Source organism: Petaurus breviceps, unplaced genomic scaffold, assembly GCF_028583685.1.
Source record: "Petaurus breviceps papuanus isolate PSGF00001 unplaced genomic scaffold, PetGlider_PUasm1.0 38, whole genome shotgun sequence".
NCBI classification, from domain to species: domain Eukaryota; kingdom Metazoa; phylum Chordata; class Mammalia; order Diprotodontia; family Petauridae; genus Petaurus; species Petaurus breviceps.
In genome coordinates this window covers 62,237,805-62,250,492 of record NW_027186304.1, presented here as the reverse complement: position 1 = coordinate 62,250,492, position 12,688 = coordinate 62,237,805, and the positions used below count along the sequence as shown (strand labels likewise).

The 12,688-nt window shown below is 35.6% G+C and overlaps 1 protein-coding gene across 1 annotated transcript in view; it reads left to right on the top strand.

Moving 5' to 3' along the window:
* Positions 1 to 12,688, top strand: part of LYPLA1 (lysophospholipase 1) — a 43,414-nt gene that overhangs the window by 13,844 nt on the left and 16,882 nt on the right. The window contains exons 3-4 of the mRNA XM_069099944.1: positions 3,191 to 3,256; positions 6,281 to 6,328. Of these exons, the coding sequence (XP_068956045.1) occupies positions 3,191 to 3,256; positions 6,281 to 6,328 (114 nt within the window). The remainder of the gene's footprint in view (positions 1 to 3,190; positions 3,257 to 6,280; positions 6,329 to 12,688) is intronic.

The following is a 12,688-nucleotide window of genomic DNA, read 5'->3' as shown; positions in this document are numbered from 1 at the left end:
TATTATTACTGGGTTACATGATCTGTACAAGTTAGCAACTTTTGGGGCAAAGTTTTATATTGCTTTCCAAGGATGATGATAATAATTCATAGTTCCAACAGTGCATTAATATGCCTGTTTTCAACAGTGCCTCCAACATTTCCTTTTTTTGTCAACTTTGTCATTCTGATGGTTTGGTAAGGTTGGACTTCAGAATGGCTTTAATTTTCATTTCTTTAATTACTAGTAATTTGGAGCACTTTTAAAAATATCTATTGATAGGTTAAATTTCTCCCTCTGAAAACTGCTATTAAATATCCTTGTGACTATTTATTAGAGTCATATTACCATGATTTGTTCAACCATTTCCCCATTAACTTTGTTCTGTTTTGTTTTTGTTTTGGAGGGCAATTGGGGTTAAGAGAATTGACCAAGGTCACACAGTTTTTTTGTGTTAAGTGTCTGAGGCTGAATTTGAACTCGGGTCCTCCTGACTCCAGGACCAGTGCTCTATTCACTGCGCCTCCTAGCTGCCCCTTGATTTCCCCATTAATTGGTACCCTCCTGATTTCTAATTTTTTTGTTTTCTTTTTTCTTTTAATTCCCCCTTTGGGATTATGAAATTTAAAGGTTTGTAAAGTGCTTTACAAATATTATTGATTCTATTTAACATATTAAAAACATGACTTAATATGCTTTGAAATGAAACTGCATTTCTCAGGGACTAGCTAAAAGGCGAATCTAGTGAGATTTTATTGTCTTTAGTGATAACTAAAGATGATGAAAATAAAGCAGATGTTTAGTTTGTGGATGGGTGACATAATTGAAAAAGAATCCTTTGTGCAGCTCACCTGCATGCTAGCACATGTTCACCTTTGCTGAAAAGCCTCCCATGAGGAAAAACTGGTCTCCCAGGAAAGCCCATTCAAAGTTCTCATGACCTTGAATAGTCAGGAGTTTTTCTTGCCATCAAGCAAACCTGAATGTTTCTCTTTGCAACTTCTATTTATTCTTCTGGTGACAAGTAGAGATCAAGCTTCATTCCTTTTCCCATATGAAAGCCTTTCAAATACAATCAGGACAGGTCTCATAATTTTTCCTAAGTTCTGAGTCTTTTAAAGGTCTTTTTTTTTTTGCCTTTTTTTGGAGGGGGGGGGAAGGTAGGGCAATTGGGGTTAAGTGACTTGCCCAAGGTCACACAGCTAGTTTTTGTGTTAAGTGTCTAAGACTGGATTTGAACTCAGGTCCTCCTGACTCCAGGGCTGGTGCTCTATTCACTGCGCCACCTAGCCGCTCTTTTAAAAGTCTTTCAGACTTAGTATCCAAAAAAATCAAAGATTAGGGTGTGAAAAGGTTTGCAATTTTATATGTCATTTAAAAAACTTTGCCTAATACTGTTAAATGTCAACTATTCAGAATCACCATTGAATGATAAATTCATCTAGATAGCTGAGGGTTTTTTACCCTTAAAAAAACTAGAGTTTTCTTAACCTTTTTGTTCCATGGATCCCTTTGGTAGTCTGGCAAAATGTATAGATTTGAAATTGGAATTTTTTTTTAATTGCATAATTGAAGGAAAAGCCAAATTTCAGATAGAAGTTTGTTAAAATAAAATTTTTTTTTTTCCCATTCAAATTCTTGAACCTCCTGAAATTTATCTGTGTATCTCTCAGGTTAAGAATCACTACTTGAAATATACACAGTTTTTCCAGGAGAGGTAAGGAGTAAAAGATACTCCTTTAAAAACAAAGGAGGTGGGCGGCTAGGTGGCGCAGTGAGTAAAGCGCCACCCTGGAGTCGGGAGGACCTGAATTTGGTTCTGGCCTGAGACACTTAACACCCACACAAAAATACTAGCCAGTAACCTTGGGCAAGTTACTTAACCCCAATTGCCCTCCAAAAGGCAAAAAAAAAAAAGGAGGAGGATGGTTTAATTCTTTCTGAATGAATTATGAAAATAGAATGTTAAGTGAATTGTACTCATTTTCTCTTGATGTAGGAGATCACATGAGGGGAAACATTTATAGCGAGAGAACATTAAATTTGGGAATGTTGTTTCTCTCTGACTTTTGCAAGTTAAGCTCTTTAAACTTAATTTTTCTCATTTTTAAAATGAAATTAGTAATTTTTTTTCCTACTATACTAGGTGACAAGAATCAGATAAGAAAATGACCCTCTCCAGCAACCTTCAGTGCCTCCTGCTGCCTCTGGCTTTAAATATTAACTCTTATGCCTGGCTCTTCACAATCTGGTTCCAACCTACCTTTCTAATTTTCTTTCATATTACTCCTTTTTATGAACTCTACCTCCTAGCCAGACTATAGTAACTATTCCCCAAGACATCATTGACTCATTTATCTCCATGCATTTGCACAAGATTATCTTCTGTGCTTGGAAAATACTTTGTCTTCATTTTGCATTTCAGATTCTCCACTAATTTCATGAAGCCTACTCTATCTCTCCCATCTCCTCTTAATGCTAATGATATGTTTTTCTAAAGTTACCTTGCATTATACTTCTCTATGTACATGTATTTCCTAGTTTAAATGTAAACACCTTGAAGACAGTTATTTTGTTTTTGTATTCCTAATACCTAGCACAGCATTTCACACATAAATTTTTGTTTGAATATAATTGAATCGAATGTATGTGAATATATTTTAGAAAATAGTAAAACTATAAACATGTAAGTTATTAGTATATAATGAGATGTTTTGGATGCTGTAATCTTATAGTGCTCTATGAAAAAAAACAAGCCACTTGATAGTGTGTAATTCTTATGTTAACAGGCAGTGTGATATAGGGATTAAGAAATTACCTGAGAGGGAGACCTGAGTTCAAGTGTCTTCCCTGACAGATCTGTGTGACTAAGCAAGTCATTTAACCTCTCAGTGCCCCAAGCAACTTTATGACAAGAAACAGTACTACAGTTGGTGAACTGCATTGGTAGAGGGAATTTCCTCATTGGGAATTCCACATTCCAATACAATTAGAGGTCTGGAACAAAAAGATTTTTATATCTATAATACTTATGGTAGTTAACTTGTCAAAAATGAAAAAAAAATGGTGGTTTTTTGAAGGTTTTTTTTTTAAAGAGTAAATATTTGTTCTTAAGATTTTTAAAAAGTATTGCTCTATTATCAACTTGATATTTAACATAAAACATTGTTTATCAAATGGCATTCATATAATTTTAAATTTTCTTTATCAGGCATGGATGGGCAGAAGCTTTTGCAGGTATCAAAAGTTCACACATCAAATATATTTGTCCACATGCGTAAGTATTTTTACATAAGCATTTTTTTATAATCCTAGGAAAGTTTGGAATGGTTTGACCAGAAAAAAAAAAGACAACTTGGAGCACATTCTTTATCCTTATCCTGAGACTTTAAATTCATCTTGTTACTTTTCCAAAAATGTATTTTGAAAACAATATTTTAATTATCTTTTAAGGATATTAAACACAACGCTGTAATACTTTATTTGTATCTTTATATAATTCTGTTATTATATAAGGGAATGCTTTTTGGAAGCTGAAATTATACTGCTTTTTAATAAATGGAAAAACTATAATTACATTGGAAAATTATGTTAAAAAATCAGGATGCAATAACCACTTAGGCTTATAACCTGAAATTTTGAGTTCATTACAGTCTCTTAGATTGTAAGCTTCCTGATAGGGACCATTTATAAATTATCTTTATGTCTTTGCCTCCTGTTGGCATTTAAGGAGTGAATATACAGAAGTCCAAAGATATCCACAGTTTTTCTTGTCTTGATTTACAAGTCAGTTTTCTTACAACAAACTCTCAAAAAAAATTGTCAAAGGCACCAACATATTTAAGGTAATACAACCAAAGGATTTGTACATTCCCTTAATGTTTCATTGTAATGAGATTTGAACTGTATAGAAAACCTGATTATCTGACTATTTGGAAGAAAGGTAAATTTGAGCTTCTAAAGTGAGAGAGGTAGCATAGTGTAGTAGAAAGAACACCAGGTTTAAAGACAGAGGACCTGGAATCAAGTTCTATCTCTGTCATTTACTCCCCTCGTGATCTCGATTAGTCACCTAAGTTTTGACTTCCTCTTCTATAGAATGAGGTGAGAAAGTTGAAATAACTAAAGTCTCTTCCAGCTCTAGAGCATCTATGCTTCTATTCATTTTTGTGATTTTTATTTCATTGAAGTATATATAGTGATTATAAGAGTTGTTAGCTCATTAATGCTTAGTCTTAATAGAAGTCTTTAGAGATGACTTGTAGAAAATAATGATTTGCAGCTAGCATATCCTTGTAAAGCTGCTCAAAAATTTATTCTCAACCTATTTTAAACATGTTCCTATAATTTACATTTTAATTTTGTTAGGTAAGCTATTTATAAGCTCAGCTCATCTTTCATCTGAATTATCTCAGTTTTAGAATTTATGGAGATAGAATTAATCAACTTTTACTATATTTTGTGTATATTTGAAAGTTATTTTTTGAGTGAAGGATGCTTTGTTCACACATTGGTTTCCATGGTAGTTGTAAATCTTGGAGATATTTAAAAATAAACATTCTTGGGGCGGCCAGGTAGCACAGTGAGTAAGAGCACCGGCTCCAGTGTCGGGATGACTTGTGGATCGAGTCCGGGCTCAGACACTTAGCACCCACCCAGAAATAACTAGCCGTGTAACCTTGAGCAAGTTACTTAACCCCCATTGCTTTAAAAAAAAAATAAACATTCTTTCAAATTTCAGTTTTACTCACAAAAATCACTTCCCCTTTACAAGATATTTTATTAATAATATGCAGTGACAATGCTTATGTAGTTTTGACCTTTTTGGTACAAGTATACTTTAAAACCAAGATTCTTAACTTCATGTCATGGACCTCTTTGACAGTCTAATGAAACTTAAGACTTAAGAATAATATTTTTAAATGCATAAAATAAAGTTCATGAGATCACATATGTATAGATCCCCTCAAATCTATCCATGGAGCCCTAGGTTAAGAACCCTTGTCATAGAGCAGGTCTGTTTATGGCCCTTGCTTTTGTGGCATGCCAAAGGATTTCTGGCAAAAATTATAGAGGAAAACATCTCTTGTATGTAGAGGAGGTTCTTTGGTGTATAGCAGGACCTCAAGGTGTGCAGGCCTGCCATAGAGCAACACCTGTGAAGACCTGATTTAAATGAAAAAAACATTTATTAGACACTAAATATGTGCCATGAACTTTGCATTGTAGTGATCTTAGTCTTACCCTTAGTATCTTACCTCGTTTGTAATTACACTCTGTGCCATGAATGAGTCCAGAATCTTTTTGTTCAGTAATGGTTACAAAAACAGTTGATTTCCTGTTGTGTTGAAGAACTTTTTTATGCTTTTTTTGAATTGCTTTCTTATTCCATACTAACAGATAGTGATACTGTTCACAAATGAAATTTTTCTGGTTCATTTTTTTTTTTTTCATTTGTCAATTAAATATTTCCTCACCTGCCTTCATTTAAAACAAAAACAAGCATACCCTTGTAAAAAGTAAGCCTGCTCAGGCAAGACAGATTTCCCCCAAAGTATATATATATCTCATTTGTCATCTTGAATTCATCTCTCTCTCTCAAAAGGGAGGTAGTTTAATTTATCATCAGTCCCCTGGAATCATAGCTATTTTGTTGCAATAATCAGAATTTTATCTTTACAATGTTGTCATTTATTAAATTGTTTTCCTCATTCTACTCTTCATCATTTCATGCAAACCTTCCCAGATTTCTACAGAGTTCATTTTTTTTAAGCTGCACATTATTGCTACTAGTATACAGATAGACTTCCCCAAAAAGTATTATTTGAAAAAAGAGGCTGGGTGTGCTGCTGCATGCCTGCAATCCCAGCTGCTGTGGAGGGTGAAGCTGGTAATCTCTAAGCTGCAGTGGCCTCTGATTATTGGGTTCACAATTAATTTCAGCATCAGTGGTGATGATCATTGGTTAGGGAGAGGACCAGGTTTCCTAAGGAGAGGAGAACCACTCCAGGTTGCAAGCTCCTGTGCTGATCAATCAGGCCTGTGAAGAGCCCACCTGCATTCCAGTCTAGTAGAGTTGAAGAGACCCAATCTTTAAGAGAAAAAAGATAAAAGGGCCTCAGAAGTAACAGAGAAAATGCAAATGAATAATTGAATGAATGAATAAATAACTCTTTGTTGTATAGAGTAGACCTCAAGCAACTCATTGTAATTGATGAAATTAATAATATTTCATGCTTTGGTACATTGAAATTCTTGTTTTAATGTTTTTTTCCTTCTTCCTCCCCCCTTCCCATTAAAGACCAGTTATGCCTGTTACCCTAAATATGAGCATGGCCATGCCTTCTTGGTAAGTATGTTATTTAATAATAAACTTGGCTTATCATTTAGTTAATATGACATAGTGGATAGGAAACTTGACCTGAGTTAAATCCCAGCTCTTGCAGTCTATGTAATGGCTCTATGACCCTGGGTAAGTCCCTTGACCTCTCAATGCTCCAAGGAACTCTTAAGGCTCTAAGTTGCAGGGAAGATACCAGTTTGCCTTGATAGAGGAAGTTCTTCAGCAGGAGTATACTTCTGGTTGTTCTCATTTAGTCATTCGGTTATTTCCAACTCTTTGTGACCCTGTGGGCCATAGGCCCTACTATCCTCTGTTGTCTCTCAAATTTTGTCCAGCTTCATGTTCGTTGTTTCCATGAAACTATCCATCTCATTCTCTGCCATCCTCTTCTTTTGCCTTCAATTTTTCCCAACATCAGGGTCTTTTCCAGTAAGTCCTGTCTTCTCATCATGTGGCCAAAGTATTTAAGCTTCAGCTTCAGTATTTAACCTTCCAGTGAATAGCCTGAATTAATTTAAAGTAATGACTGATTGTCAATACGTGCTATCTAAGGGACTCTCAAAAGTCTTCTCCAGCACCACAATTCGAACTCGTCAATTCTGTGGCTCTCAGCTTTCCTTATAGTCCAACCCTCACAACCATACATTGCTACTGGAAAAGCCATAGCTTTAATTATATTAATGATGCTTCTGCTTGTTAGTATGATGTCCAGATTTGTCATAGCTTTCTTTCCAAGTAGCAAGCGTCTTTTAATTTCATGGCTGCAGTTGCTATCTGCACAGTGATCTTTGAGCCCAAGAATATAAAATCTAACACTGCTTCTATTTCTTCTCCTTCTGTTTGCCAGAAATGGGACTGGTTGCCAAGATCTTAATTTTGGATGTTAAGCTTCAAGCCAGCTTTTACAGTCTCACCTTTTTACCTTCATTCAGAGGCTTCTTAATTCCTCTTCATTTTCTGCCATCAGAGTGGTATCAGCTGTATATCTGAGATTGTTGATAATTTTTCCTACACCATGGATAAAATTACAAGGCTGAGCAAAAAGAATGTATAGGAAGTGTTCTACTAGAAGAATTGGTGGGTAGATTTGTTTTGAGTAGTTTCCTATTTTTAATTTTCCAGTTTATTAATAAAAGTTACAAAATGTCATGCTTTAGACTCACACTTAAGCACTGTCCAAATAGCTTCAGAAATAGTTGAGGATAGGTAAGTTCATTGTCATGGAAATTGCTTTAATTACAAGTTACTACATAGATTGAATGCTTGTAAGAAATAGTGTTGGAATTTGTGTTAGGTGTTGTTCTGTATGAGTGTATTTAAAGAGGATATGGCTGACCACTTGCTAATAATTAACAAGGTAAGCTTGGAAGGTATGAAGTTGACGGTTTAGAAGTAGATTTTCCTGAGTTCACACAACTGTGACCTAGGAGAAGAATGATCAGCCCTAGGAACAGGTATTTCTTCTGTGACTTGGGGAAAGAGGAAGCTACTCAACCTAGAACTGTGACCAACAAGCACTATTGCAGTGACCATCACTTTATTTTATGTTTTCTGTTCTGCCTGGGGTAGAAACTAATTTATTTTTCAAATTCAAGTGAGTTATCTTGCTGGAGAATGGCAATAGAATTGAAAGAGACTTTATAAATTGTCTATAAAGGAAGAAAATAAAAGGGCTTGAGGAATAAATACCTCTACATGTTCTGACTTACCAAAGGGGAAGCAGTCTTAGGCAAATTGGAAGAAAAAATTTACAAGAGACCAGAAATGAAAAGTTTTTGAGGGAATAGAAATACTTCCTTGTCAAGAGGTGGGGTAATCACAGCAAAACAAAGAGAAAACCTCTTAGACCAGTGGAGCTAGATAAGAGATAACCTTTTATCTTTCTGTACTCATGTTTTATTACAGTTAAAATAAGAATCCTCCCATGGCCACATATAAAAGAGAATTTGCAGTCATCAGAAGTTGGAGGGAATCAACTTTGTGGCTGATGATTCCCTTACTGAAGGGGATAGATTATATATAGACTTGATGTACTAATTTAATTTGCTCTCTGTGGAAAGTGCATCCAAGAGGTAATTGCCTCCTCCTGTCAAGATCAGTATCTTATTCTTATGGAATGAAATAAGCCAAAAGAATGTATCTCTAGGTACATTTTCTAGAAACTCAGAAGTTGGGGATAGCAAACTGCAGCAGAATTAATGGTTTTATCTTTTCCATTTGGAGGTTGTGACTTTGGTAAGATAGATGGTAGAAAGACATTTTGTCCTTCAACTATGACAGGCACTTCCAAACAAAACCTGCTACAAATTAACACCTCCCCCTCCTCACAAAAAGTGTACTCTGTGGTACTAACATCATTTCATTTGCATAGAGGCCATTCTCTGTGGCTTCTCAATGTTAATTTTGGGTTTTTGTAGTTGACCCTGTGTCTATTGTACTTTTGATTCTACTTTCTTTACTGTGCATAATTTCTTGTGAGTCTTCTCATGTTTTTCTGAAAATTTTATATTAATAATTTCTTATGGTGTATTAGCATTACATTATGTTTATGTCATAATTTATTTAGTCACTCTCCAGTCATTGTGTACATATTTTGTTTCCTACCTTTTGTTATAACAGATAGTGCTAATTTTTTAATGTATGGGTATTTGCTTGTCAGTAGCCTCCATGGGTTCCAGAAGTGGAATTTGTTGGTAAAAGAAAAGTGTAGTAACTTAACTTGCATATTTCTAAATTGATTTTCAGAGCTATTGAACCAATTCACAGCTTCACCAGAAGTGGATTAGCATGCTTATCTTTCCATAGCCCAGTAATAATGAGTTTGCCCAGCCTTTGTATCTTTTCTAGCCTGTTTTTTTTTGCTTTTTGGAGAGGGGAAGGTAGAACAATTGGGGTTAAGTGACTTGCTCAAGGTCACACGGCTAGTTTTGTGTTAAGTGACTGAGGCCATATTTGAACTCAGGTCCTCCTGACACCAGGGTAGGTACTTTATTCACTGCGCCATTTAGCTGCCCTTAGCCTGATACTTTTGAGGTGATTTTTTTTTTTTCCTTTTGGAGGGCAATTGGGGTTAAGTAACTTGCCCAAGGTTACACGGCTGGGTTTTTTTTTTGTGTGTGTGTGGGTGTTAAGTGTCTGAAGTGAACTGAACTCGCCCACTTTACTCACTGCCCCACCTAGCCACCCCTTGAGGTGAATTTCTTAAGGGCTAATTTCTACTTTATCTAATTGATATTGATTTTGAACATTTTTCAAGTGGTTATTAAGAGTTTGAATTTAAATTGCTGAAATCCTTTGACCACTTGCCTAAAAGGAGAAATGACTTTCATTTGTATGTGCGTGCATGTGTGTATATATATAAATATATGTGTATATGTATGTATGTGTATGTTTGTGTGTGTATAATGCACACACATCTGTTTATGCCAGTTTTTGTGTATATTCAGATGTCAGACATTTGAAATATTTATTGCAAACTTTTTTTTGTCCTCTAATCTCTCCTTCTGATTTTAGTTTGATTTGTTGCATAGGAACTTTTAAACTTTATGCTTAGCACCTCTTTTGACCAAGCATTTGGAGATAGAAGTCTCAAGGTCAGGACAGGAATCCCTAGTGCATTTTGACATGAAGACTCAAGGGGCTATGGCTTCTTTTGAAAGACCAGTCTTCCCATCCCTTATCTTCCAGGAGGCGGAAGAGCTGAAACATGTGCTGTAAGAGTTGAGCAAGGGCACTTTGGGGAGAATCTGAAATCCTTCACCCTTGTACTGGGGATATTTTTGCTGATCACTGTGGTGCCACTGAGATAGACTGTGTATGCACAGCTAAAAAATTGTAGGGAAACTAATAAAATATTGGATGGAACTGTTTGCCCAAGTAGTTGGGCACAAGCTCCACATCCAAGTAGTTTCAGCTGCTGCAGAGAGTTAGGAGAGAATCATGCTATGATATTTTATTACATTACTAAGACTAATGATCAAAGTTGAGTGTAAGACAGAGAGAATGAGACAAGTATTGTACCTGTTAGGAAGACCCCAATGAATTCTGCACTCTCATCCCCTGCTGATATTAGCTTCTCTCTACCCTCTCATTTGACTCTAGGGAGAGATGATAAATCTCTCTTACCCATTCTTATTGGTTAGTTGTCTGTTTTTCTGCTTGCTTAAAAAAACCAGTTTTCTGTAAGACTGCTTTGTTATTAGTATACTAATTTGGGTATGTATATGTCCTTTGGGGGTTAAATGCTGCTGAGACTATATAGAACAAAAGGGAAGTGGGGAGAGAGAGAGACAAGAGATGGGGGAGGGAGGGGCGGTATAGGTATGAATTTTTTCATGATAGTTTGGAATTCTCCCAGCATGAAGATTTGACACCAGATAGAAAAGAGCTTTTATTGATTCATACCGTATGACTCCCTTGAAGTAGAGAATGACCAAGTGAATTCAGACTAAAGAAACTTATACATAACTGAGTGTTATAGAAATACCTGTGGGGGTAGCTCTGAGTTACTACTGGAGTTAGCTCTGATGGAGGCATTTTGCTGTTGATCTCTTTTCCCCCCTTTAATTTATTGAATGTCTGCTATGTGCTAGGCACTGGAGATATGATGAGACATCTCCTGCCCTCAAAGATCTGACTATCTGGAAATGAGAGACATGCACATATATGAAGATAATTTCAGGGGGGAGGTGAGGGTAAAGTAGCTATTTGCAACAAGAAAGACTTCGCATAGGAAGCGGTACTTGCTGACCCTTGAAATAAAGTTTTAAGGAGGAGGTATGCATGCTGTGTATGCCACACTTGGGGATAAACATTTCAAAATAATGGAAATGGAAGAGTAAGAAGGCTAGTTTGGCTACATTCCAGTGTACCTTAAGGAGAATAATATATAATAAGACAAGAAAGATAGATTAGGGCCAGGTTGTGAAATGTCAAAGAGGAGGAGCTACTGGAGTTGGAATTAGGGAGTGAGATAGTTTGACCTATTCTTTAGGAAAATCACTTTGGCAGCTCTGAAGAGAGACTTGGGGTACAAAAACAATAGTATGGCTATTAGGCCACGTTATAGATGGTTAGGGCCTGAACTGGTATAGTGGCCATGTCAGTAGAAATAAAGGGTTGATGTGAGAGATGTACATTTAGAAACATTAAGATTAAACAGCTATTGATTGGATATGTTGGGTAAGTGTGGGTTAGAGTATGACACCAAACTTAGAAACCTGTGCAACTAGAAGGATCTTAGTGCTCAATATTTTTTCGCTACACATAATTGTGAAATAGATAACCTTTCTATTAATGCTTCTTTGTAGATTGTTTAGTCTTTTAGGGTTTATTTTGATATTTGACACTTCCTTATAGGTACTTTTGCAATAAAATGTCTCTCACCCATACATTAAAATCATTTAGGATCCCTGAAAGATATAATAACATAAATAACACTCTTGAGTAACTTGTAATATTAGACATCAAGTGAGGTATAAAACCAGGAGATGCATATGCTTGTCAAAGTATTTAGCACTGTGAGCGAGATCAGACGGGGTTCAGCTCAAAGAGGATGGAGCAGTCCTCCAGATATTCTTGTTTATCATTGATATTGTGCTTTTCCTATAAAGTCCCAGAACCAACCTTCTTGGAAGAAATCTATTTCCTCAAAGGAATTTAGACTCACCATCTATAGAGGAAAGATCAAATGATTTATGATATTAACCAGAATATTTTTTTCTTAATTCTTCCTTTTGGGTTTTATTAGAAATAAAGAGAAAGACTAGTGAATTTTTTTGTCTTATTTTGTAATTTTCTACATAAAGTTATTTTCATTTTTTTCATTGACTGGGTTTTTAAAGAAAATTATGATATATGCAAATATATCTTTGCTTATACTTAGACCCTTTATATTTATTAGCAAACCACTTAAACTCACTTTCCTGAATTAAGTTGTAGAGGTACTTTCTTATATTAGTAGTGGGAGTTTTCTCTTCTGAGGGTCCCCTGTGTCAGTGAAATTGCCTTCTATCACTATCGTTGTATAGCTAATCTTTCTGTCCTAGGGTTAAATAATTGTGGATGCAATGTATATTATTGTTCTTTTTTTATTTTTTAGTTTACATCATTCATTTTCACAAGATTATGAGATAATTTACCCCATTCTGTCTCTTCCCATCTCATTATATTCCTCTCTCATCTCTTAATTTCACCTTTTAAGTATCATCTCTTCCTATTCAATTGGCCTTGTGCCTTCTATCTATGTATACCTGTACACACGCTCACATGTATTCATATGCCCATATACCCTCCTATATAGACATATATATATACCCACACACACACACACACACACACACACACACACACACACACACACACACA